This window comes from Beta vulgaris, chromosome 7 (genome assembly GCF_026745355.1).
Source record: "Beta vulgaris subsp. vulgaris cultivar EL10 chromosome 7, EL10.2, whole genome shotgun sequence".
Classification (NCBI taxonomy): Eukaryota; Viridiplantae; Streptophyta; class Magnoliopsida; order Caryophyllales; family Amaranthaceae; genus Beta; species Beta vulgaris.
Window position 1 is genome coordinate 58,133,828 of NC_079208.1, and position 25,897 is coordinate 58,159,724.

The following is a 25,897-nucleotide window of genomic DNA, read 5'->3' on the forward strand; positions in this document are numbered from 1 at the left end:
ATCTCTGGATAATAAGTTATGATCAAAAGAGTGCACATGACTCAATTTCCATACTTCTTTTAATACGTTTCCGCTATGTTTGAGTTGCAATCCGACTTGAAGATGCCCTTTGGACTTCTCATTTGACTTAGCTCCTTCCTAGATGCTTCTCATGCTTAAGCTTATCCAATAATACTCCAATTGTGTTCTCAATACCTGAAAACTATCAAAAACACCGAAAACCACACAAGAGTAATATCTTCTCAACTTAAGTAACTATTGCAATTATGGACTAAAATGCAACTAAATGATCCTAAAATGCAACCTAAATGCATCATGAAATGCCTATATTAATATGACTCATCAAACTCCCCCAAGCTAAACTGTTGCTTGTCCTCAAGCAATCAAACAATAGACACGGGAAGAAAATGATAACCTACAATATGGGACTAAAACAGGGTCAAGCACACAATCCAAAACACGAGAGATATCAATCCTACATGAACCAAGCATCGAGTATCAATGAAACAAAGCCGCATAGCACGTCATGTGACCAATCAACTCAACAATCTTACCACAGACCCTTTCCCCCAAGCTGGACTTAACAACACTTGACAGACCTCACTATAGGTATGTGAATAATACTCTCTTGTGTTTAGGGCGAAAATCAATGACACTCAAGATCTCAACCTATATATATCAACTCAGAAGAAGCAATACTCTTTAACTTTGACCTTTTGACTCACTTTCAACACGAAAAATGTAACACACAAAGATCAAGAGGACTTTCAAGGGTTGTAATGAGGCTAGGGTTAAGGGTATGGATCATATTTTGGGAAATGTGGTGGAAAAGCCAAGAAGGGGAGCAAATATCAATGTAAAACGGCCTAACAAGGCATTCATCACAATTTCATATAACACCATCATTACCACAATATCACCACAATATCTTTCATGCATAGTAACCCATATATAACCTTTTCACTTTTCTTTCAAAATATGTTCACTTTCTTTGTTCTTTCATTTCTTTTTCTTCACTCTTTTTCATATTGCCAAAATCTCTTTGCACCACATTCAAATTCGATGATAAAGCTCATTAATAACACTTTCCTTCAACATAACCATGCATTAACTACATCCATGTAATACAGTATGACCAAAACTAACACTTGCTCCCCCAAGCTAGGCTTGAGATAATAATCAAATGAGGTTAAGGGTTGTAATATGGGTGTAAGTAGCAAGCAAGGGTCAAGAAAGCTCAGCGGGGCTAGAGACGGGAAATATGTGAACAAATAGAACTCTGGAGCTAAAATCATGAAATGAACGCCTCAATCATATCAAATAGTGTACACAATCAAGTATCAAGGAGTACCAGGTCAAAATCAAGATCAATACATCAACTGAGGAACTAATCACTCATGAAAGAACATAACTGACACAGATTCGTCAGTTTATTAGGCACAGAAGCTCACATGGGTCAATTTTGTCTACACAGTAAAGTTAAAACCAGCCAGAGAGATCAAATAGTCTTACCACATCCAATCAATCATATCACAATTATGCTATGAAGAATCATGAAACCACTGTACAACAAAGCTGTAGAGCTGTAGTAGAGATATCCACAAAATTCTCGAAGGTGTGCCAACAATAGCCCCATAGATGAAAACTATAATGAAATGAGCTATCTAAAATGCAACTATGATGCAACTAAGAAAACAGTACATTTTTTTGGTTACACGTAAACTCCCACTCCTAATAAGCAGTACAAACCGTGCAACATCCTATGAAAGCAATGAAATCTACACTAAAAAGCCATAAAAGATAGAATATTCCTCCCCCAAGCTAAAATTTGCAGTGTCCTCACTGCATAAACTAGTTTAGAAAAAGAATCAGAACCAACCCCGACAATCATCCAACACCAAAGTCTGCCACAAACACCGCAATCCACCACAAAAACCACACACAAATCCTGACAATCCGATGAACTAACAATTCAGTCAATGTGTAAGATTCTCAGCGAGATGGGAACAAAATAATCCAAGCAAAAATGCGAGAGGAACATTAACAACAATTATAAGTGAGAAAAGATGCTTACTACCCAATGAATTGGGGAGAAGAGTCAAAATACTCAAAAATCATGTCATACTGCTTCACAAACGCGAACTTAGACTAATTTGATGCCTGCTCGAGAGAATCTACCACGTGAAGTACACGATTAATTGATGTAGGAGACTTGATTGAGAAAATCCAAATATGTGTCCAAGATTCCCAATTGAAATTGCAAAGCACATCCAAGAAGAAACCCCAATTCAATGAGAAAAGTTAGGGTTTGAAAATTATGTGAGTGGAAGAAGGGGGAAGGTGGCTTTGTGGGGGGTGGCCGGGGGTGGCTCGTCGCCGGCGGGCGGAAACCGGTCGGTCGCCCGGTTAGGAGGCCGTCGATGAGAGACGGGTCGGGTGGTGTAGTGGCGTGAAGGTAGTGGGGTTGAGTGTGGTGAGAGGGGTGTTGAAGGGTTTTAGGGTCGCCGGCGTGGTCGGGGTGGTCGGACGCCCGCCAGTCGTCGGGGCTGGTGCGGGCAAGTGTGGGGGAAAGAGGGTGGGGAGAGGGTTTGAGGGTGTGGGGTTGGTGGTTGGTTGGTTTTTTTTTTTTTTTATGTAGGTTTTGTGTTGGGTCGCGATGGGGGTAGGGGAGATCGAAAACCCGCGGGCGCGGGGTATATCCCGCGGGCGGACAGGAGGGGTGGGCTGTGAGGGGTGTTGGGGTCTGCGGGCGCGGGATTTCGGGTGGGGGCGCGGGCTGTACCCCGCGGGCGCGGGTTTTACCCCGCGGGCTGGCAGAACATTGGTGAGGAGGGGTCGTGGCTGGCCGCGGGCGCGTGTTTTACCCCGCGGGCTGGAGGAAAAAGGGTGATAGTGGAGCCAAATTCCCGCGGGCGCATGTTGGAGCTTGTGCTTTCACCTATAGTCAAAAATTATACACCAAAACCACTAAACAACACTTGTTAGCATGGTTAGTCTAATAAAAAATGAAGCTTGAATTCAAGTGAATTCAAAAACTAAAAGAAACTACGAAAAGAAACTAACTAAACTAAAAAAAAAAAGAAACGAATTCCAGTGAATTCAAAAACACAAAAATAAAAATAAATTGAATTCAAGTAAATTCAATATGCAAATATTTTTGTTCTTTTCTTTTGTTTAGAGAAATGAAGAGTAAAAAGAAAAGAAAAAAAAAAAAAAAGAGTTAGAGATTCGGGTTGCCTCCCGAATAGCGCTGGTTTATGCAGGTCCCGCACGACCGTTTACCTCTACATTACACACAGATTGATCGAACCTCTTTACATGTTGGCATCCATCAAGGTCGAATTCTTCACTTTCGAGCATCTTCTCAATAGCAGCTACCTCATTGCTCCATATACTGCCATCACCTGTGGAGGACTCAAGACAAAGTACCGCCTCTAAGGGGTCTCTATAGAGAGCTTGGGGCATGTTATCATGGCAAATTACATCAACCACATCAATACTCCAACACTTTTCCTCTAGCATAGGACTTTTCAAAGCAGTGCTTAGATTAAAAGTGACCTCATCATCTCCAACAGATAGTGTAAGCTTACCATTTTTCACATCAATGACGGCACCTGCAGTGTGAAGGAATGGCCGACCCAAAATGATTGGAATTTGCCTATCTTCCTCCATATCAAGTACAACAAAGTCCACGGGAATAAAAAATTTACCTACTCTAACAGGTACATCCTCTAAAATACCTAGGGTATTTAACAGAACGGTCAGCCATTTGTAGAGTAATATTGGTAACTTTCAAACTTCCCATATTCAATTTGAGGAAACAGACAATGGCATAACACTCACACTAGCCCCCAAATCACATAAAGCTTTATCAATGAACAAACTACCAATGTGACAAGGTATAGAGAAACTACCAGGGTCTTTTAATTTTGGTGGAGATTTATTTTGTAAAATGGCACTACATTCTTCAGTAAAAGCAACTGTCTCCACCTCGTTAAAAGCCCTTTTCCTAGTCAAGATATCTTTCATAAATTTAGCATAAGCAGGCACTTGAGTAATTAATTCCGTGAAAGGAACTGTTACCTGAAGATTCTTGACGACTTCCAAAAACTTACCAAATTGCTTGTCCAGCTTACTCTTGAGGTGACGATTGGGGAAAGGAAGTTTGATAGGAGGAACTCAATAGCAGGCTTTTTGGCTTCATTGGTCTCTTCATGTTCAGTGGCTTGCTAGAGTTCTCCTTGTCATTTTTAGCTTCAGCTGGGACCTGTTCCTCATCATTTTTCACACTCAAAGTATCATCAATAGGCATGGGTGGTCCATTGTAGTGAGAACCACTTCGGAGAGTGATGGCATTTGCCGAATCTGTAGGCTGAACAGGTTGTGCTGGAAGAGCACCTTGTTGTCGAGTAGAGTTCGAAGTAGCCAATTGTGCCAACTGATTCTCCAACATCTTATTGTGAGCAAGAATGGACTCAATTTGTGCCTTGTCAGCTTGTCGATCCTTTTGCATTTGTAGCATCATGTTTCTCATCTCAACCATCATTGGATCGGCAGGAGGTGCTTGTTGAGATGGATTGAAAGGTGGTCTAGAGAAACCAGGAGGGTGTTGGGAGGTGTTGGTAGTACTTGGTTCAATTGTTGTGCTTGTGGTTGTGGTGCAGGAGGATTCAGGACATTAGTGCTCTTGTAAGACAAGTTAGGATGATTTCTCAACCTGGATTGTATGTGTTGGAGTATGGGTTGTTCGGCTGATATGTTTGAAAAGCATTAACTTGTTCGAGAGAACTCCGACACTCTTGTGCCCAATGTCCAACTATGCCACAATTATCACACAAATCCGGAGTAGTACCCAAAGCAGCAACACTTGCAGGAGAGGAGAGTGCATATTGTCAAGTTTATTGCTGATTGCATTCATCTGTGCAGCTAATAGGATATAGAATCTATCTCATGCTTTCCACCCTTGTTAGCTAGTCCTCGAGGATTACCATATTGAGAGTTGTGGATAGCCATCTCCTCGATCAAATCATGTGCAGCATCAATTTCAGTTTCATGAATCTCCCATTTGCTGCAGAGTCAAGGATAAGTCTCGAGTTGTTCCCCAAACCATTGTAGAATCCTGAACTAGGAACCATTTTTGTAGACCATGATGGGGACATTCTCTCTGAAGATCTTTAAATCTTTCCCATGCCTCATGTAAAGACTCATCAGTCCCTTGGGTGAAGTTTGTAATCTGACTACGCAACCTAGCAGTCTTCTCTGGAGGGTAGTACTTTCTGTAGAAAGCTAGAGCCAAGGTATTCCAATCAGTGATCCCAAGAGTGGCTCGATTAATCCCATTGTACCACATCTTTGCCTTGTCTCGAAGTGAAAATGGGAAAAGAATCTCCCGAATCTGATCTTGTGTCACTCCCTGCTGCTTAATGGTAGAGCAATATTGGCAGAAATCTTGATAATGAAGATTGGGGTCTTCATTAGGTCCACCACCAAATTGTTTTCTTTCGATCATGTTTAGCAATGCAGGTTTGATCTCGAAATTTACAGCTTCGATTTCAGGCATTTGATTGCTCTTGGGAAGTTCAGCCAAAGAGGGTTGGGAAAAGTCAGTAAGCCTCTGAGCCATCTCTGATTCTGGTGGGAATAGAGACAATGCTGGTAGAATCAGAGTCAGAATCCAAAGGATTATCTTCCCTTGGATTATCTCGCAACTGTCTGGAAAAGTTCTTCTGTCTATGAAAGGATCTTTCGATTTCAGGATCAAATTGTAGGCAATCTGAACTCAAACTCCTGCGCATAGAAGAACTAAAGAACAAACAATTAAGAGATTTTGTCCCAAAGAACAAGTGTTCTCTGAGACGAGAGTATATAATCTAGACTCTAAAACAATTAAAGAAAATGGAACAAAACCGTTTCCCCGGCAACGGCGCCAAATTTTGACAGGCTAAAGTCGTATCACCTTATCAAAAGTAATCCTAAGTCCTCTAACAAATAGTAGTCAGGGAAGTAGGGTCGAATCCACAGAGAAACAGTGTTCTTTTCCTAATTGTCAGTCAAATCTAGAGTATAGGAACGAGTGTTTGTGATAATTATACTAAACTAAACTATAACTATATCAAGAATTATCAATAATAAAAAGTCTAGGGCATAGGTTCACCAATGATCAATATTTCGGGATGAAACACTAAAATCAACAATTAATAATGCAGTTAAACAGATTGATTCGCTCTCTCAAGTCTAAATCAAGCATAGAACGATATTAACAGGCTCTCGCAATTTATTAACACCAATTCTACCTATTGAAACTAGCCTTAATATCAAGTTTATACCTCTCGGCGCATAACCTAATATTGCAACACTATAACAATCAAATCTGGCCAAATTGGATTGAATAGACATAAAAACATTCAATAGGAATCAACATGCATCAATAAAAATCAATACTTTAATTAAACATCCCTTCCTAATTGATCATGGATCCCCCTAAACCCTAGAAATAGACTACTCAATCATAATTGGGGAAAACATATTCAAATTAAATAAGCAAACATGAATTAATATAAAGGATTGAATAGGAATAAGAAGAGAAGAGAAATAATACCAATTGTAGAACCAATCTTGCAAAAATCAAAGCTTCTATTGAAAATTCAATGTAAATGGAGAAAAAGCAAAACTAGGGTTCTTCAATAATTGAGAGAAAAAGAAAAATAATCTTTAATGAATTAATGACGGGCAAAACAAAATAGAAAATAAGATAGGAAATAAATATTTCCCTTGAGTCTTTATACCTTTCTATTTCCTAAAACAACTAGAAAAATAGAGTCAATTCGTCAAAAGATAAAGCCTTATTCGACTAGGAAACCCGGAATAATCCGCGGCCGCGGATTTTCGGGCTGCAAAACAGCGTCAACTTGCAAAGACCATATCTCCCAAACTAGAAGTCGTATCGGGGCGTGTAATATACCGTTGGAAAGCTCTTCAAGTCTAGTTTCCAACCCCACTGGAATCACGAATTCCGATCTCTGGATAATAAGTTATGATCAAAAGAGTGCACATGACTCAATTTCCATACTTCTTTTAATACGTTTCCGCTATGTTTGAGTTGCAATCCGACTTGAAGATGCCCTTTGGACTTCTCATTTGACTTAGCTCCTTCCTAGATGCTTCTCATGCTTAAGCTTATCCAATAATACTCCAATTGTGTTCTCAATACCTGAAAACTATCAAAAACACCGAAAACACACACAAGAGTAATATCTCTCAACTTAAGTACTATGTGCAATTATGGACTAATAATGCAACTAAATGATCCTAAAATGCAACCTAAATGCATCATGAAATGCCTATATTAATATGACTCATCACCTACATGCATCCCACGACATTCGGTACACAGGTCTCGGGGACGTCTAAAACCATGACTTATAGCCTTAAAAAAAATACTGACGTTTGATTGTCTTAAATTTATAATAAATTTATACATTTTGAAAAATATATTAATTGCTTATATTAGAAAACATAATCTTAAAATTCAATATCATAAATGAAAAATTAAAAATTCTTTCAAACATAACTACGTCTATCTAGTCGGTAAAATAATTTTATTATTGATGGTGAGTGAATTTCATCATATATTATTACTCCCTCCGTCCCATAATATAGTGCTTACTTCTCATTTTTCGGGAATTAAGGATAATGGAATGAGTGGTAGGATTTCCAAAAAAAAAAAATTTAATAAAGTGCTTTTTTGATACTTTTGTATTGAAACTAGTTATTTATTTTCTTTTTTCTTTAAATAAAATCAAAAGGTAATAAATGTTCCTTGGAATGGTGTAAAACAATAAATGGGGTCACATGTTTTGAGAGAAAAGTAGGGGTATTTTTGAAAATTTGTGTAGAAATTAAGGATAATTTAGTCCAAATAAATTGACAAAAAAGAAAATAGGCACAATATTTTTGGGACACCAAAAAAGGAATGTAAACACTATATTATGGGACGAAGGGAGTAACATTAATTTCTATTAATAGTAGGTAATATCCCTTCTTTTTGTAGCCTCTCTAGAAAGAAATAAAAGGAGTATCATCCGTTGGTCCATAAATCCTAAAGTTAGGATTAACAAAGCAATCATAAAATCTCAAACAAAAAAATCCATAAGATGTTCCACAAAATTTACGGCTTTTGGTGCCAAACTTAACGCATTAATTTAGGAGAAATTTTTGTCGGGCAATTAAAGACAAATTAGATGTCGGCTATGCATGTCAACCAAGTGTAGGCGTCCCATGAGTGTCTCTTAAGTGTTAACTCTTGATTGGAACCATTTCCATGTGTGAGCCAAGCCAACGTGGTGTGCGTTGTATGGCTGTCTGGCTGGCGGCTGAGCTAGCTAGCCTTCGTTTGTGCCATTGGATTAAATTCGAAATTAACTCAAATCTCCCGTCAAAAAAGAAATTAACTCAAATCTAGTTGTAGAGATGGTGATGCTCAATTCAATCTTACCTTTTCTACATTTGTTAATTTAGGAGTGACATTTTTTATGAATTATGTTATATGTAAATAGTGTATACTCTTTACATTTCTTTTTTTAATTTACTCACTTCATTTTGGGGGAGAACGAAGAAGGAAGTAGAAAAGTATGAGAGAGACATTGAAAAGGTGGAGAGATAAATTGAAAAGTGAGAGTAAGAAACAAAAGAGTGGGTTAAAATATTAAAAAGTAAATGACCTGAATGGAAAAAGAGGAGAAAGTAGATAGAAAGAAAAGTAGAAAACCCTTTGACAGATCAATAAATAAAATTCAAGCAATTACAATTGCACACTACTCTTTTGTTGCTTTATTGGCCACGAAAGAAGAGTTAGGAGAAGTTTTGGTGCTATTTCATTTAAGTGCTGTTTATTCTTTTTGGCAGGCAATTAAGCATACAAATGTATTGGATACTTGACGCTTAATTGTGAGTGTGTTATGAACTTATGATAAGCTAGAGATAACTTAACACAATTTACATGCTTCATTCATTTTAAAATAAGCGAAACACTTTCTTTAAAAAACGCTCACATAAAATAACAGAGATAGTATTGTTTAAAATGCGGATTATGATTTTTAGATCAATTGGGACAAATAATAAGCGAAACACTTTCCTTAAAAACGCTCACATAAAATAACGGAGATATAATATCTTTAGAATACAGATTATGATTTTTAGATCAATTGGGACAAATAATTTTTTTTAAAAATCTAATCTACCTGCGGAATCTGCACGTATTTATGTACTTGTTGAACTCAGGTCAAATAGATGGTCCTTGGTTGATTCCTTAATTGGTTGACTCTCACCGAACTTCTAGGTCACCAACATTTTTAATGTTGCAAATACTACTACTACTATTAATTAATTGATACTCATACATAGCTAAATACACTAGTAATAGTGTAGTACTCTAGTTTCGCTAAACATGTGTGCCAGTTGCAAAAACAATATTAAGAATAGTACTTTCAATATCAAGATCAATATGTTGAACTTTCAACTTTCGTTACACTTCAACTTCAAGAAGCATTAGTTTCGTAAATCAAAATATTATGGAATAAGCTATATACATCCCTTAGCAATGCTAAGGGCTGTATATAAGAAGTTAAATAATTGAATAAGTTACATTCATTGATCATTTATTACATCGGTTGATGTAAAAAAAATTCCATAAATTCACAACTTATTTCCATTTTGAGTAGTGTATTTATGTCTTATATGCAACTCTAAAAGCTGCATATAGCATAATCCAAATATTATATATAGATGCATAAATTAGAAAAGGAAAAAGAAGGTACGTAGTGCATCTTTTTCATTTGCTGTATAGTATCATCAGTATGTCCTTCATTGTGAGATAAACGTTAACAAATACTTATTAGGTTATCTAATATGCCTTATCAGTTATTCTAATAGTAAAAGTTGATATGATTTATCCCAACAATAAAAACTAAAACTCTGAAATTGAAAATAGTGGATTTGATTTTAAATGACTACATAGTAATATATAGTTGTTTCATGATTGTACTTTATCAAAATTAGTTGTATATTGATATTATTGAAGGCGTGATTTCTTTTTACCGTTCTTCTTGTATATGATTATGTGCAGTGGCTAGTGTGTTAAGCATGACCTAACATTAGTATATGTGACTGTACGTGGATGTCATTCTAATAATGTTAGTAAATTCTTATGAGGGTGATAGTCAAGACTTGAAATCATATTTTGTTTATATTACTTGTTTTATTTATTGCTCTCTAAAGCAAAATTATTTACATGTGAATTGTTACTATAATTTTTTTTTATAAACACAATAAAAATGATTGTATTAGGCAAAGAAATTAGAGCCTTAATAGTTTGACAAATTGGGTAGTAGACAACTAGTATAATTGAATAAAATCAATTGTAGTCAAGTTTAATTTTGACTAAAAAACTAAAAAAAAATCAAGAAACATATTTTATTAGTTTCTTTCATGTCAAAGGAACAACCCTAAAATCAACCTAATTGACAAAATGCAATACAAAACAAACTCTTCATTATTTATAAATTATGCTATAGTGATTAATGATGCCAAATTGAGTTGTTTTTTTCCTTCCAAATTTTGTATTTCAATATGTTGGCAATCAAACACTTGTAACTTGGTGCATGCACACATGTACCCTAGTAGTTGAGAATTGAAAAATTGAAGGAACATGCAATTTCTTCTTGTGGTGAGGACTGAGGATACCAGTCTATGTAGTAAACTTATTAAAGCTTAAAAAGGGACAAATCAAGATCATATGTGAAATTTGGTCCCAAATATCCTAACTCACATATAATGAGAAGGAAGAAATTTTAGTCAAAAATAAATGCATGATTGACTTTTGTGCGTGGCTCTTATGAAAATGAAATGCTAGTACGTATACCTAGTTGTTCAGATAATGATATAAAAAAATTGTTATACACTGAACTGAGTTGACTTTTAGACGCAAACTTCTGCATTTTTTTGTGGTTCTTGTGGATACATTAGTCAATTGCAAGATATATGAACATAAAAATATTAGTAATACAAAGTAGGTAGCTCATAAAAAGCAAATTTTCACAACCTGTACTTCAAAGTTTCAAGGTCACGTTTTTGGATTATGTAGTGTAGTCCCCTAACTAACAAGTAACAATTTATTAAACTTATTCAAGTGGTGACTTGGTGAGTGGTGACTTTAGTAATAAGTAGTATTTGGTCTAGTGATTTGGTTTGTATCTCACAACTTTGAAGTTGTGGGATTACAGGCACTTTGGGGGTGGTGATTTTCCCTTGCCATTCCCCCTACTCTTAAGGGATCTTACTTATAAACCCGGGCCGGATTGACCTGTCCGAGGTTTCGGTCCGATTAGGACGCCTTCTTATTTTTACCTTAAAAAAAAAAAAAAAATTGAGTGGTGACTTTAGTCCCCCAATCACATTAGTAGAGACTTAATGGTCAGAGCAACTAGGTTTAAATCATAAATGTGACAGAGTTACTATAAAGTTTTTTTTATTGACACTTGCTATATCTAACAACTAAAACAAATTACATAGAACGCTGAAATTGATTTGCCAAACTATGAGCCGCCAGTTAGTATAAATTATTAAAGAATAGTAAGGGAGTGAACTTGTTAATTAAGAAATTAACTAGCCTTCTAATAAATCATTGTAAATCGTTCTATATATAAATTTGCCTATATCGGAGTAAGAAGATATATATAATTTATCCTTTTCTAAGATAAATACGATATTTTGACTATTGTAAAAAAAATACAATATTTTGACTTGCGGACAATATATTAAGGATGCTTTCTCTTCACCTGAATTCTTTTAGATTTATTTGAACTGAACTCTTATGTAGTTAACTAGACATATATGACCTAAACGAAACCATTGAAATTAATTTTATAAGATATTAAAACATATTTGAACTTATATGGACTTAAATGAATTATCATGACTTATTAGTTCTGGAATTTATTTCTCTAAGGTAAAGAAAAGATAACCTATCAATATTCTTTCATAGATGAAGTTGGTTTTAATAAAAACTAATATTGTTCCTAAAATATTAAATTGGTCGTAATATATACTTTCAAGATAATTACATATAAATATATAACGGCCTAAAATCTACTTCTAACAAAAGTGAAATTGAAAGGGGATGAAATTTCACGTTATTAATCAGTTTGAGATATATTTTTGAGATGTATTATAGTACTCATGAGATGTCTTTTTTGTTTTAGGGGGAAGAACTTTGAAGGAGAACAAAAGCGCCATGTGTTGTCAACTCACAGCCCAACTTGCTATTTACAAGACAAAATATAAAATGGTCCAACAATGTCAAATTGCAATTACATGATTAGATTTCTATCTATTCGTCTTTCCCGCCAGAAGAGGCCTAGACCCAAAGTATACAAGTTTTAAGCAACCAAAATATTAGCTAGGTTGAGCCTCCTCCACAAAAGAACAAGAATAAAAAAAATTTAATCCTATGTTCAAATATTTAGTATTGTCTTTGAACTTTAATTTTTACCACTTTATCTTGATTTGATCTGGCTCAAATTTAAAAAAAATACTTTGCTATGAGTCGAGTATATAACGATTGAAATTCCTTGTAAAATTGAAGAAATCAAGTGGATAAAGATTGTGAGAATCATACTCCACAACAATAATCACGTGACTACATTTTTTTTTTAAACAATCAAGTATGAAAAATAATACACCTTTTGATGTTTAAAGTCAAGTTGATACCAAATTTTTCTTAGGATCAAGCTAACTTATTACCAATTTGACTCTGATTTAATACCAGTTTAACTTTAATTTGATAGTGACTCTTTGTTGGAGTCTCCAAAGGACTCCAATAACAATTAAATACCAATGAAAGCTTAATATTGTAAGTGAACTAAATACCAATGAAAGCTTAATATTGTAAGTGATTGAATAATATCATAGTGCGATAAAACAATCATGTGGGTTGGAGTCTTGAAGATATTAATATTTTTCGTCTTGTTGCAGGGTAGGAGGACCTTATCATCATTGCAAGTTGCGACCTTATAAATTAATATAGTCTTTGTTTTTTTTCATGAGTTTGTTGACTTTTATCACCCTTTTGACCCTTTTTTGCCTTGCGTATTGACGGTATTGCATAGCCCACCAAATTACATAACTTTATGGTACATGAACAAGTCTTTCGCGAGATATGTCAATCGTCCTTCCATAAAATAAAATAAATAGAAAATAACATAAATTTATAATTAGTTCCAAAAACGTTTAATATTCTAAAAATTAATAATTTTGTTATTTGTATGATACTCCGTCTATTTATTATTTTAATTAAAAGATGCTAATAATATAGGTGAAAAAAGAGAATCAGATATAGTTTGATTCCAAAAAATAATAGGGTGATGAATGCTCTGTTATTTGAGGCACATTCAAATCTACATATACAATCAATTAGTCTTATTAAAAAAAATACAATCAATTTAGTAATAGCAAAACTTTAGGTCAAAAGCTTCAATTGGGTTAACTTTGATTTGGGTCCAGATTAACTTACCTCGTCTCTAGTTCAACAAAAATTTATATAGGTTTATTTCAAATCAAGTTGATTAAAATTGGGTCAAGTTACAATATTGCTTGTGACTTGTGAATGGTTTTAGAAGAAACATTTAAATTTAAATTACAAACAAAAAGATCCGCTTTTCTCATAATCATCTCACTTATCGATTTTCTCATAATAACTATAACAATAGATGATTATATAATAATAACACGGCTATATATATGAAAATTTGTCTTGTAAAAGACCGTCTACTTTTAAATTCAATTTAATAACTAGGTTTACTTTTATGTTAAAAAATTAAACTGTCTTTTTCAATAATTTTTGAATATATGAATACTTCTAAAAAGTGATTATGTTACCTCAAATATCAATTTAAAAGGTTTATCAAACTCTAGCTAGAGAAGACAAGAGGACGAGAGAGAAAGAATGAAAAAGTTTGAGAAAACCACACTATTAAACAAGTCATTAGTCATTTAAAAGAGCACACAAGATCATCCAAAATAATCTATAGTTATATTTATTGTAAGAAGATCACCTAAAGTTAGACTTCTTGTGAAGATATCCTTCCAAAATAAGCTTTTGTACATTTTTTTGAATGACTTCACATTTGTAACTTAGATTATAAGAGGTTGACTTTTCAATGACCGACAATGAACATCATGCTTCTAGTGTGAAATAGTATAATCAAAGGGGTGTACCTTAGACTTATAGAAATTTTCTGGTTCATCATATATCTTCAAAATGTCTTTTATTATAATTCTTACTATTACATATCTAAAGATATCAATAGTTAAAATATACTTCCTCCGTTTCTAAATAAGTGCAACACTTCTTGTTTTCACGTTTGCCAATGCATTATTTTAATCATTAATATCTTCAATTATCAATAAGTAAAAATTATAAAAAGTTGATATTAAAAAAATTCACATTCAAACGAATCTAACAAGATCCCACATGACTATGTTTTTCCTAAAATGTAAATCACCAAAACTAATTAAAGTTTAAACTGTGAATAGTAAATACTATGCAAATGTTGCACTTATTTAGAAACGGAAGAAGTATTAAGCTTGATAGCTCGACACAACATAAACAGTGACAATGCTTTTGGTGAGTTGATGCTGACAAGATCTTATCATACACTTGTGGTTTTTGTATAGGGCGGGAGGGACAAGCAAGGGTATGGTTGAGGTTGCACTAGTGATAATGAGTAACAACTTAATACTTCTTCCGTGCACAAATAAACTTCTTGTTATAGTCCTTAATGGACCATGAATATTTTTTTAAGTGAAAGTATTGGGTCAGGTCGTCTGACTCAATATGTTTCTGTCGAAGGAAGTCGCGAGAACGGAGCCGCTGCTCCTTCTTCCTCCGCCGTCGGACAATACGTTCTCTTGGAAACAAGTAGTAACAATGGCGGTCTTCTTATGTTCGTTTCCCGTGGAATTGATGTGGTGGTCGGAACTCCTGGTAGAATCATAGATTTGGTGAACAGTAACAACCTCAAACTGGGGGAAGTTGAATTTTTGGTTCTTGATGAAGCCGACCAAATGCTTGCCGTTGGGTTTGAGGAAGATGTGGAAGTAATATTGGAAAAGCTTCCATCTGAAAAGCAAAGCATGCTTTTCTCCGTTGACAATTGACTTGGTAAATCCTTCATTTGGTGGTGGGGCCTTGGCCAGAACCAGGTAGTGTAGGTATTATACAATTTTCAGTTGGGCTTTGAATTTTTTCAATTGGGTATTGATATTTTTCAGTTAGGTATTGTTTTCTTTCAGTTGGATTTTGTTTTGTTTTAGTTGGTGCTTTGTTAGTGTTTCAGTTAGTTCTTGTTGTTATTTCAGTTGGTGTTTAATATGTTTCAGTTAGTTATTGTTTTGTTTCAATTGGTTATTGTTTTGTTTCAGTTAGTTATTGTTTTGTTTCAGTTGGACTTTGTTTCGTAATATGTATACCAACCGAAAGAAATAATAGACCAACTGAAAGAAATAATAGACCAACTGAAACAAATAATGGACCAACTGAAACAAATAATGGATCAACTGAAGCAAATAATGGGCCAACTGAAAGAAATAATGGACCAACTGAAACAAATAATGGACCAACTAAAAGAAATAATGGACCAACTGAAAAAAAAAATGAAACCAACTGAAAAAAAATTGAAACCAACTGAAAAAAAATTGAAGACTACCTGGAAAAAAAAATGACGACTAACTGAAAAAAAAATTGAAACCAACCGGAAAAAAAAAAAGACTAACTGAAAATAAATGAAGACTATCTGAAAATAAAATGAAGATTACCTGAAAAAAATAAAGACCAACTGAAACCCAAGTGCGTCTAACTGAAGCACAAATGCTTTTAACTGAAGTCGTCCGACGAGACCAACACAATACGAACTCTTTTTTTAATTACATATTTTTAAAATTTGTTGAACTTCAAGATTATAAACTGAAATTAATCTAGTCCTTACTCGTAGCATTTTGATTTTCTTTGTTGACTCTAATTATCAAATGATTGAATAATCGGAAGCAATTTACTTATGATACTTAATTACTTAGTGATAAGAATTTACAATCACAAGCTTAATCCAAAAGTTCAAACGGAACCTATTTGTGGGAATGATATGTTTAAATTCTAATTTCATAATAGTTAGTGAACCACATACTTTGTTTATATGATTCCAAACATTGTCCCTCTCTTTCTCGTATTTTTTTGGTTCTTCAAACTCAAACATGCAAAAATCCAGAACCAAATAGCTTTGTCAACTCAAAGAGTCCAATTTTCAACTTTGGCCACAAACAATGAGCAACAGAACAAAAAGCAAGAGAAATGTCAAATATTGCAAGAACTGGTTTCAGAAATCAGAAAGTTGTTCCTCTCTTTCCTTTATTTAGAAAATTTGACACTTTCTCTGTATGGGAGTTCAAGAGAAATAAATTAAGACTTCAGATTATACATAATCCCCAAGTTTCTCAAAAATGTGACAAACAAACCTCCCTCTCCCTTTCTCTCTCCTCAGTAGAATCACAAGGGACAAACATTGAAAATGTTGACACTGCTAAAAAGCTAATCACATGATCCTTTTTTTTTTAATCTCATTGCCATAAATCATGCCAATCATGGTTCCAGTAGCAAGCTGCAAGCTTCTCAAACTGAGTAAGATATCGCACGACTTTCAGGAAGCAACACAACTGAAAAAGAGGTAACACGGTTCCAACAGCAGGGAGCACGTCTCCGGCCATGCAAAAATGGGAACAGGAACAACCAAGGAGAGACCCCGGGTTGGTATCAACCAACCAACTTCTATCTTCTGATTAAAACTTCAACTCCACAAAAGGCTTGCTTATCTACACAAAAATTGCTCGAGTAATACAAAAGCGCCTATGGGATTGACAAGATCCTCACAAGAAGAGTATACATTTCACTGTATCTTGAAGAGATTCTTCAATTTCAAAAGCAATCTCCAGTCCTCCTTAGACATAGAATCATCATGCTGCAATAAATTATTTCAGTTAAACACCAATACCTATAACATTATCCGTGCATGTAAACGACTGTGGTGGATCACTCACCCGGTAATTAGCTTTGAGCACGTCAATTGATTTTCTAGAGATGTGGCTAACAAGCTCATCATCAATGTCAAAATGTCTACCAAACATCTTTTGCTGCTCTTCAGCACTGCTACCTGCAATCTGCAAAGCAAAGAAAGCTTAAGTCCTGGGGAACCAGAATACAAGCATCTAATTTCTTTCCTCCCTAGCCAGAGGAGTTCATACAATTGCAATGATTTGATCAGAACAATGAAAATCAAACACATAACTCAGCATATTCTCCGAAGTCCCGTGTCCGAAATTGACATGTGCTCATCTCTCACCAATGTTTATTACCTCAGAAATAAGTACACTATTGCTCCTCAATCGTCTAATTAGCCATATTACATGTCTGAAGCAACATTTCACTATCTTAGTTTCACATGCTACGAAAGGTTAAATATGTTCCCCCAAAAATCTATTATTAAATCGTTCTTTTTACTTATGGAAACCCAGATTGGAAGCCTCCATATGAACGCCGTTATAGCCTATAGCAATGCAACCCGAAACTACCTTCATTCCTGAAGCAAGTTCTTAGGGAAGCGAACAAATAAATGAATAACAACTTAGCAAGCTTCTCCTCCACCAACCACCCCACCCCAGTAAAAAAAAAAACCACAAAATAAAAAGAAAACCGAGAATACCTTAATAGCAACTTGCTGGCCTTTCTTTGCCGCGTCAACTGGTTTGTGATTATTTTCGATGGATGCAATACGCCCAATAGCTATAAAATCCTGTGAAGGAACGCAAATTGGGGTTCCCATCTGAAATCCAAACCATAGTCAGCATCAGAACCTGATAAAGTACTCGAACAACAGAAAGACAAAAATCCACAACAGAAGTATTCATATATGAGAAAAGATGGATGAAAGACTGGTTGTTTCACACTTATATTATATGGCGTTATTTTATAAGAAAATTAACAGTGATTTACACTTGATGCTTTTGCAAAATAATTTACCTCTTTTACAGCTTTTAAAAACCTCCCCCAATTTAACCAAAAGAACAAATGAAGGTATAACCATGTGTTCTACTTCCAGATCATAACTTCCACGTAGAAAAGCAACTAAGATCAAATAGAAATAGTGATCACAAGGAACTAATAAAATTTCTCCAGAAAATCAAATATTAATACAGACGGTGTGAGGGGAAGATGGTATCCTTTTAGCAGTCCTGACACATACGAACATAAAAGAGCTTTGTATATGTACAAATCTGTCTATAGATTATCAAAATCAAATAAAAGTAGTAATCATAAAATTATTATCATGTTCCAATTTTTGATCTAGAGTGTATCCTATCTAAACCCTTGCATGCTAAACCCTCACTGCTGAATGCAAGCTATTAAATTCCAAGAAACCTCATGAGACGCCTTAGAAACATATAAGTGTGCCACTGGGCACTGGGTTACACTCATAAGTACAACAAGTTCATGTGACCTTAGCCCAACACAAATCACATCACAAGACTAGAAAACCTAGAAGTATATATTGTCTCCTAGTTCTCAAGCAACAAGTAAAGCATACCTTCACAGTGCCTTCAAGAACATCCACCCCCAAGACGATAGGATCCTTTTTGTTGAATATACAATTGGGTAAAATCTTTAGTACACAAGGAAAGACTGCCTCCTCAGCAGCTTCCTTTTTCTTCTCCTCCTTGATACCATCAATGTATGCTTTAAATTGATCAAACAAGTGGTAGATGATATCAGCCATAAAGATCTTAACACCAACATCATCTGCATAATCTCGTGCCTCTGGTGTGACCTTGACATCAAAAGCCAAAATTGTCGCAAACTCTTTCTTCTTCTCAAGCATTACACTTGCCCTCATAACATCCTTCTTGTGCACAGGGCCTATACTTATGCCACTGACAGGAATGCTTACAGCTGGTGATTTCAGAAATTCCAACAATGCTTCCAATGATCCAAGGGTTGATGCTTGCACACAAACACCCTCTCCGCTCTTGTCTATCCTGCTCATTACAGACTCCATGTCTTCCATGGTTGATTTTTTTATCTCCTCAATGTCATCATCAGGTCCCACAACATACAATCCAGTCCCAGCGACTGCATGCTCAAGACCCTGTTTAAAGAGTATTAAAGGAAAAGATTATACTCTGACATGTAAGTAACATACACAGTATGATGTTATGCACTAAAACAAAACATATTGCACCAGTCAATACCCAAACTTTGACAAATCACCTGAGCAGTTATTTTAATCCCTTGTGCCGCCTTAATCTGTTTATGATGCAGATACGTCCCCTGTGTCATACAAGCAACAAAATATTAGGCAAGTAGATATGTATCCAATCTGAAAACAGAAAAGAAAAGCAAATAAAAAAGGAAACAATATGCTAACATCCAAGCAGAACAGGATTATTAGTAGTTACTGTCTCATTGGTGCACACTGCAAAAGTGCAAGTCCATCACCACCGACAAGTTTAACTTAAATTTCCCTCCTTTCATAGGAAAAGGGAGGAAGCCGTGGGAATCTATGGCATGACTTAGTTGACAATAATAAAATGCATCTAACCAGCCTCACATAACTTCATTGTAGCATTCACTGTCAGGTGAGAAATTTCCCTCTTTGCTGGGTTCCAAAATAATATTGAAGTACCATAATGGCATAATAATTGTGTAATATGTAATGAAAACAAGGCCACTTTATTATGTAAAGGCAATTCTATGGCAGATTTTGTACTCGCCATTTCCCGAAATGCCGTCCAATGACGTGTGATTAGAGTCACACCGAACATCCATTATACTCATAGACCATTATATTGTCATATTAAGCCATTGATCCCTAAGCAATTAAATCCACATAGAAGCTAACATTAACTTCATAATTTGGTAACGGTGAATTTGAAGCTTCTTACTTAATCACAACATGACAAGGTAAGGTTCTAAAAAGTATATATTAAGCCACAATATGAAAATGCTTTCAAAAACTCTAGATTGCGATGATAAAGTGTATCTTTTTCATATGTCCATCCCATTTCCGTCTCTGCCATGGTGGTAAGGCTGGTAACACCCATAAGACGTCACTTCAGCAACACCACAAATTGCTGCCATGGCCACAAACTTTTGTTCCTTTTAGATTTCAGTTATATGCTAAACTGACAACAAATAACGCAAGTCCACATGTCATGACATCGCATTCAATGGTAGTGATAGCGTAATCTTTCCAAGTCTATGCTTGGCACAGAACAGTGCCCCGCCGGCAGCAGCTGCAGCACCAAAACCCCCCTTTTTCTCCACAAAATGCCCACTAGATAGCTGAACAGATAGAAATTACTGCCTTTCAACAGCATGAAGACTGGGAGCAGCTCGCCAGCTAAGGCTCCGATCTAAAGAAACCAATCATTGACTAACTTTATCAGTAACAATCCTCAGATTAAATCCTCCAAAAACCCACCTTCTCCCCATTAAGATCTATGCTTTCTCTCCTAGTTCAATAAAAGCAATAATAGAAGAATTATATCCATAGAAGTAAAAGCAATAATAGAAGAATTATATCCATAGAAGTAAACATACTTTGACTCTAAGTTCCTTCATTGGATGAGGTGTTAGTAGAGCACGGATGGTTGTAGTAATAGGGCCCTGCAAAGAATGAACGGGCAAGTTATATGTAACGCTTGGTCTCGGTACAAGAATGAAAGCTCAAGATGGAAGTAAGAAAAGTCTACCTGCATTCCGCAAACGACAATCTGATCTCCTTCATGGAGAACACCATTAACCAATACAACATCAATGGTTGTTCCGTGACCCTCCACAACCTTAACCTCCAGCACCGTACACTGCAGCAATTCCAAGCTCAACAATTACAGTTCAATATCTAATGCAGCCCAGTAGCTAAAACGAGGTATTACTTTATTTTCTAAAAATTGCTACAGTTTGAGTTTGACTTGTATGCTTGCTAATGCACAATTTTGATCACTAAGTTAATTGTTTAACAGTAAAAACTAAAAAGTATTAAATAAATTGATATTTATAAAAATACATCAAGACAAATCCATAAACAATCTACATATTACCAGTTCTTTTTATATATTAAAGTCAAAGTGAATATGTGCATAGTGCAAAACTCAAATGGTTGCAATATAAAGAATGGAGGAAGCATTAAACACAATACCTGAACTTCATCCCTGAAGGTAAGCTTCTCAATCATTGTCTTCTGTGACCATTGCACTAATAGCAATAGCAAATCAGGGATACCTTCCCCACTGTTATGCATCAAGTAAAAAACATTCAGAAATGACAGTCATGTATGAATTCCATTTCTTAAAGATAGTCTGTAATCATGGAGCAGTAAAAACATTGAAGATTAAATCAGATGGCAAATTCATACCTTATGGCACTAGTGGGTACAATGTTGAACGTTTCACCCATTTCTTTGTTTTTGTAGTACAATTCAGTATTTAAGCCCTGTTCCTTAAACTGGGTAATAATCTGTAAGGCACCACACAGACAATAAGTCACAACAAGAAGGATCCAGTGATCCAGTAATCTGTCAGCAAAGTTCATAAAAGCTCTATTACCTGTATGAGCCTCATATTGAACTCATTCTGCACATCCTTGGTTTGTTGTTTCATAGCCTTCCCGAAAGGTGCATTTCGACAAGTTTTCCACCCATAAAGCCGGTCAACCTATGAAAGAAAAGCAAACCATCTTCAGTTATAAAATTAACAGATGACTACAGAAAGGATGTGCAAATCAACTGACCTTGTTTAATGCCACAATGAACTCTGTATTCCTCATCTTCAAAAGGTTAAGCGACTCAATTGTCTGTGGTTCCAACCCATGCATGATATCTACGACCAAGATAGCAATATCACACAAACCAGAGCCACGCGTCCGTAAGTTGGTGAAAGATTCGTGCCCCGGGGTGTCAATAACAAGTAGACCTGGGACGTTCAGTTTTGCATCAGCCTTCAATTCCCTCGTCCTCTCTCTGATGTTTTCGGCAGGGAAGTACGTGGCTCCAATTTGTTGTGTGATACCTCCAGCTTCACCTTCCTGAACATTAGTACCTCTAATACAATCAAGTAACTTGGTTTTACCAGTGTCAACATGACCCATTATACAGCAAATTGGAGACCTAAGGTTTCCTTCAGTCTTTGGTTTTTCCTTCTGAAGCTCAGCATCTTGACTCTTTTTATCCCCCGCAGCTTCAGACTCGGAAGTCTTCTGCTTACTGTTAGCAGTCGAAGCTTTAGTTTTCTGAGATGAGATCGTTTCCTTGGCAGCTGCAGACGGCTTAACAGTATCACGGACTGATTGGGTTGCTGGTTTTGCTTCCTTTTTGAGTAATGACTGAGCTACTGAATCAGCCTCTTCATCTTCAAACGCGCTCTTAACAGGTAAAGCCAGGTCAGTGTCATCCCAGCTTTTCGCATCCCAGTCCTCATCATCATCATCATCCTCTTCAGCAACAACATTTTCTTTTGTTTCATCAGCAACATTTTCTTTTATTTCATCAGAAACTACAGCCTTTTCCTCCATATTCATTGTTCCAAGCTCTTCCACCTCTGTTTCAGCAGACTCCATATCACCAACAGCTTCCTGTTTGGTCTCCGTGTCCTCCAGAGTTTGACCCTTCAAACCATTTGTCTGTCGGTTTGACTTTGACTTCTTTGTTGTGTAAATAGGGCGCTTTGTTGGAGCACCATTATCAGAAGAAGGTAGCTTAATTCCACCGGCAGCAAGGAACTGATTTTTCATTATTTCTCTCCGACGTTGTTCTTCCTTCTGCTTTGCAGTTAGCAGCAAGCCAGCCTCCTTTTTCTGCCGAAGCTTTTCCTTTTCTTTCTCCTTTCTCCTGAGCTTGGCTTCCTCTGCTTGCCTCAAAAGCTCCTCTTGCCTACGTCGCTCTTCCTCTTCCTTCCTTAATTTTTCCTCCTCTTCTTTCTTTTGCCTCTCTTCAGCCTCTTTACGCCTAGCAAGTGCCTCTTGCATTTCCCTAACATGCTTAGGAAGCTTCTTGTCTCCCCCTTTACTCTTTGTTTCATTTTTGACTTCCTCCTTCTCCTTTATCTCTGCTGCTGCAGCAGCTGCTGCCTTTTTCTCTTTCTCCTTCTCCTTCTTCTTTTTCTTCTTCTTCGCTGCCGCTGACTCCCCAACTCCTTCATCTTCACCCTCTTTTTCACCTGTTGCTTCACTGGAGCCAACAGGTTCCACTTGTGTATCAGCTTTCTCAGCTTGAGATGATTGAGCTGGTTCTGGCTTTGAGGCTGCAGGCCCTTCCCCTAGCTCTGCCAGAATCTTATCCAAATCATCCTCTTCTTCAGCTGTCTTTCCACCCTTTTTCTTCTTCTTCTTATTCTTTGAAGTTTTAGCCGCCACTACACTGACCTTATCTTGAGTCGCTGAATCATTCACTTCAGCAGAAGCCACTTTCGGCTCCATCTCAGTTGTATCATCATCTCCTAATATAGCAAAGGCACTGCTACCTTTCTTTTTGGATGACTTCTTTTTACCAGTAAATGCAACAACCTCATCAGTTTCCTCTTGACCATCTTCTTCCAACAATGCGGCACTGAACAAACTCCCACCCTTCTTTGAACCTTTAGATGACTTCTTTTTCCCTACAAAGCTCATTTCAGGAGCTTCATCATCCTCACTCTGAACATCATCATCTTGGTCATTCTCCTCATCATCCAACAGTGCAAAACTTGTCTTCACACCACCCTTCTTTGAACCTTTAGACGACTTCTTTTTCCCTACAAAGCTCATTTCAGGAGCTTCATCGCCCTCGCTCTGAACATCATCATCTCGGTCATTCTCCTCATCATCCAACAGTGCAAAACTTGTCTTCACACCACCCTTCTTTGAACCTTTAGATGACTTCTTTTTCCCTACAAAGCTCATTTCAGGAGCTTCATCACCCTCGCTCTCAACATCTTCATCTCGGTCATTCTCCTCATCATCCAGCAGCGCAAAACTTGTCTTCACACCACCATTCTTTGAACTCTTCGACGGCTTCTTCTTCCCCCTAAAACTGACAGCAGATACATCCTCCCCCTCACTCTGACCCTTCTCATCATCATCATTCTCATCCCCTAATAGCTCAAAACTAACCTTACCACCACCCTTCTTCGACCCCTTTGACGACTTCTTCTTCTTCCCCTTAAAGCTCACAACCGATACATCCTCCTCATCACTCTGACCCTTCATATGATCAACATCATCCCCATGCCCTAACAATTCAAAACTAGACATTATCCCTAAAAACAGGAAACAACATATATGAGATAAAGAATAAAATAAGTTGAATTCATGTAACAAACAATAACTACATAAAACCAAATCGCATGAATAATCACATGATAGATCTTAGAAATCGCAATTTCACATAAAAAACACAACAAAATTGTCTAAACAAGTAGATTCATCTAAGGAACAAAACAAGAACCTGGAAACGAGCTTCTGCAACGTCTAAACAAGTACTTCAAGTGAGGGAAGCTGAGAGGTTCTAAAGTCTAGGGTTCAGCATCGGCAGGGAGTTGTATAACTATACGGTCTACACCCACGTGCCTAATTTAACTATGGGCATCCTGACAAAAACAGTCTCAACTATCGTTTTTTATTGTTCAGTCCCAACTTTGACTACCTCTTTACACTGGTGATCCGACTTGCAGTGGCTGAATCAGGATTCTCAAAGTGGGGGACAAAATCCGACTGTCGAGCATTCAGTATTAAGAGAAAAAAAAGTACAACGCAAATTGTTTAATACTTAATGTTTTAAATCCAAAATTCCAAGATACTTATAGTCTTACGATCTAAGAAAAATGAAAAAAAAAAAATTACAGATTCATCCATTGGGTCTTCATATTTAAAAGTGATCAATAATTTTTTCATCAGGAACTTGTTAAAATTAGGTGAATGTGAATCACTTGACATTTCCTATTAAATTGATAAACACTAATCAATTACATATCAAAGTAATCAAACCAAACTATTCAATATTTCAATTATAAATCAACATCAATATTTTAACAATTTCCTAATTAGAAATTCGAAATTGCAAACTAACAATTTCCTAAATCATGAGTTCATAACCAATTCCAAACCAACAACAAATAAATCAACAACCATAAATCCACAATCACAAATTCACATTTCAAAAGTATCATAATTCACAACCAAACATTGTAAATATTACCTTAAGCAAAAAAACTAAAACTAAAACTTAGGGTTTAGAAAACTTACTGACTGACTGAAGTGACAGTCAGTGACTGCGCGTCACGGGAGGTCGGCAACGGCGACTGGACGTGGCCGGCAGTGGTGGCGGCGTCGCTTCGTCTCCTGACTCCGTCGCTTCGTGGCTTCGTTCCTCCTTGGCTCTTCCTCACCGCTCCTGGTTCCTTCGCTCGAAGTTCGTGACTTCGTTCCTCTTCCTCACCTCTCGTCGTCGTCGTCGGCTCCGGCGAATGCGAATGTGCGGTCAATCGATCGTCGTTCCGCCGCCAAGTTTAGGATTTTCCGTTTTTCAGTTTCTCTCTTCCTCAATTTCTCTCTTCCTTTCAGGCTTCGGCGTGTTTTGTCCAAAAAAAATTCTCTCTCTTTCTCTTTATTTTTATTTTTTTTTTAAAAGAAAAAGGATTTCATTGATATTTCGTCAAACGACACTTACAAGTCATCTCGGAAAAACATAAAATTCTACTCCCTCTGTTTCAAAATATAAGGCATTCACGCTTTACGAAAATTTGCTTTGACCACAAATATCTCTCAAAT

The 25,897-nt window shown here is 36.3% G+C and overlaps 1 protein-coding gene and 1 non-coding gene across 3 annotated transcripts; one reads left to right on the forward strand and one right to left on the reverse strand.

Moving 5' to 3' along the window:
- Nucleotides 1-5,141: 5,141 nt before the first annotated feature.
- Nucleotides 5,142-5,248, forward strand: LOC125492117 (small nucleolar RNA R71). Its single transcript, XR_007268563.2, has one exon. It is a non-coding gene; the product is annotated as a small nucleolar RNA R71 (small nucleolar RNA).
- Nucleotides 5,249-16,422: 11,174 nt separating this feature from the next.
- On the reverse strand, nt 16,423-25,736 carry LOC104900106 (eukaryotic translation initiation factor 5B). 2 transcript variants are annotated; one of them, XM_010687451.3, is made up of 12 exons: nt 25,373-25,736; nt 21,887-24,360; nt 21,703-21,810; nt 21,513-21,613; nt 21,297-21,387; nt 20,851-20,961; nt 20,699-20,764; nt 19,367-19,426; nt 18,687-19,244; nt 17,805-17,924; nt 17,143-17,262; nt 16,423-17,063 (listed from the first exon to the last, which is right to left on the reverse strand). In XM_010687451.3, the coding sequence occupies exons 2-12, from the start codon at nt 24,335-24,337 to the stop codon at nt 16,992-16,994; spliced, it is 3,858 nt and encodes a 1,285-aa protein (XP_010685753.1). In that variant the 5' UTR covers nt 24,338-24,360; nt 25,373-25,736; the 3' UTR covers nt 16,423-16,991. The 2 variants fall into 2 exon arrangements, with proteins under 2 accessions (XP_010685753.1, XP_010685752.1); XM_010687450.3 differs by having other exon boundaries at nt 21,887-24,387.
- Between the last annotated feature and the right edge of the window lie 161 nt (nt 25,737-25,897).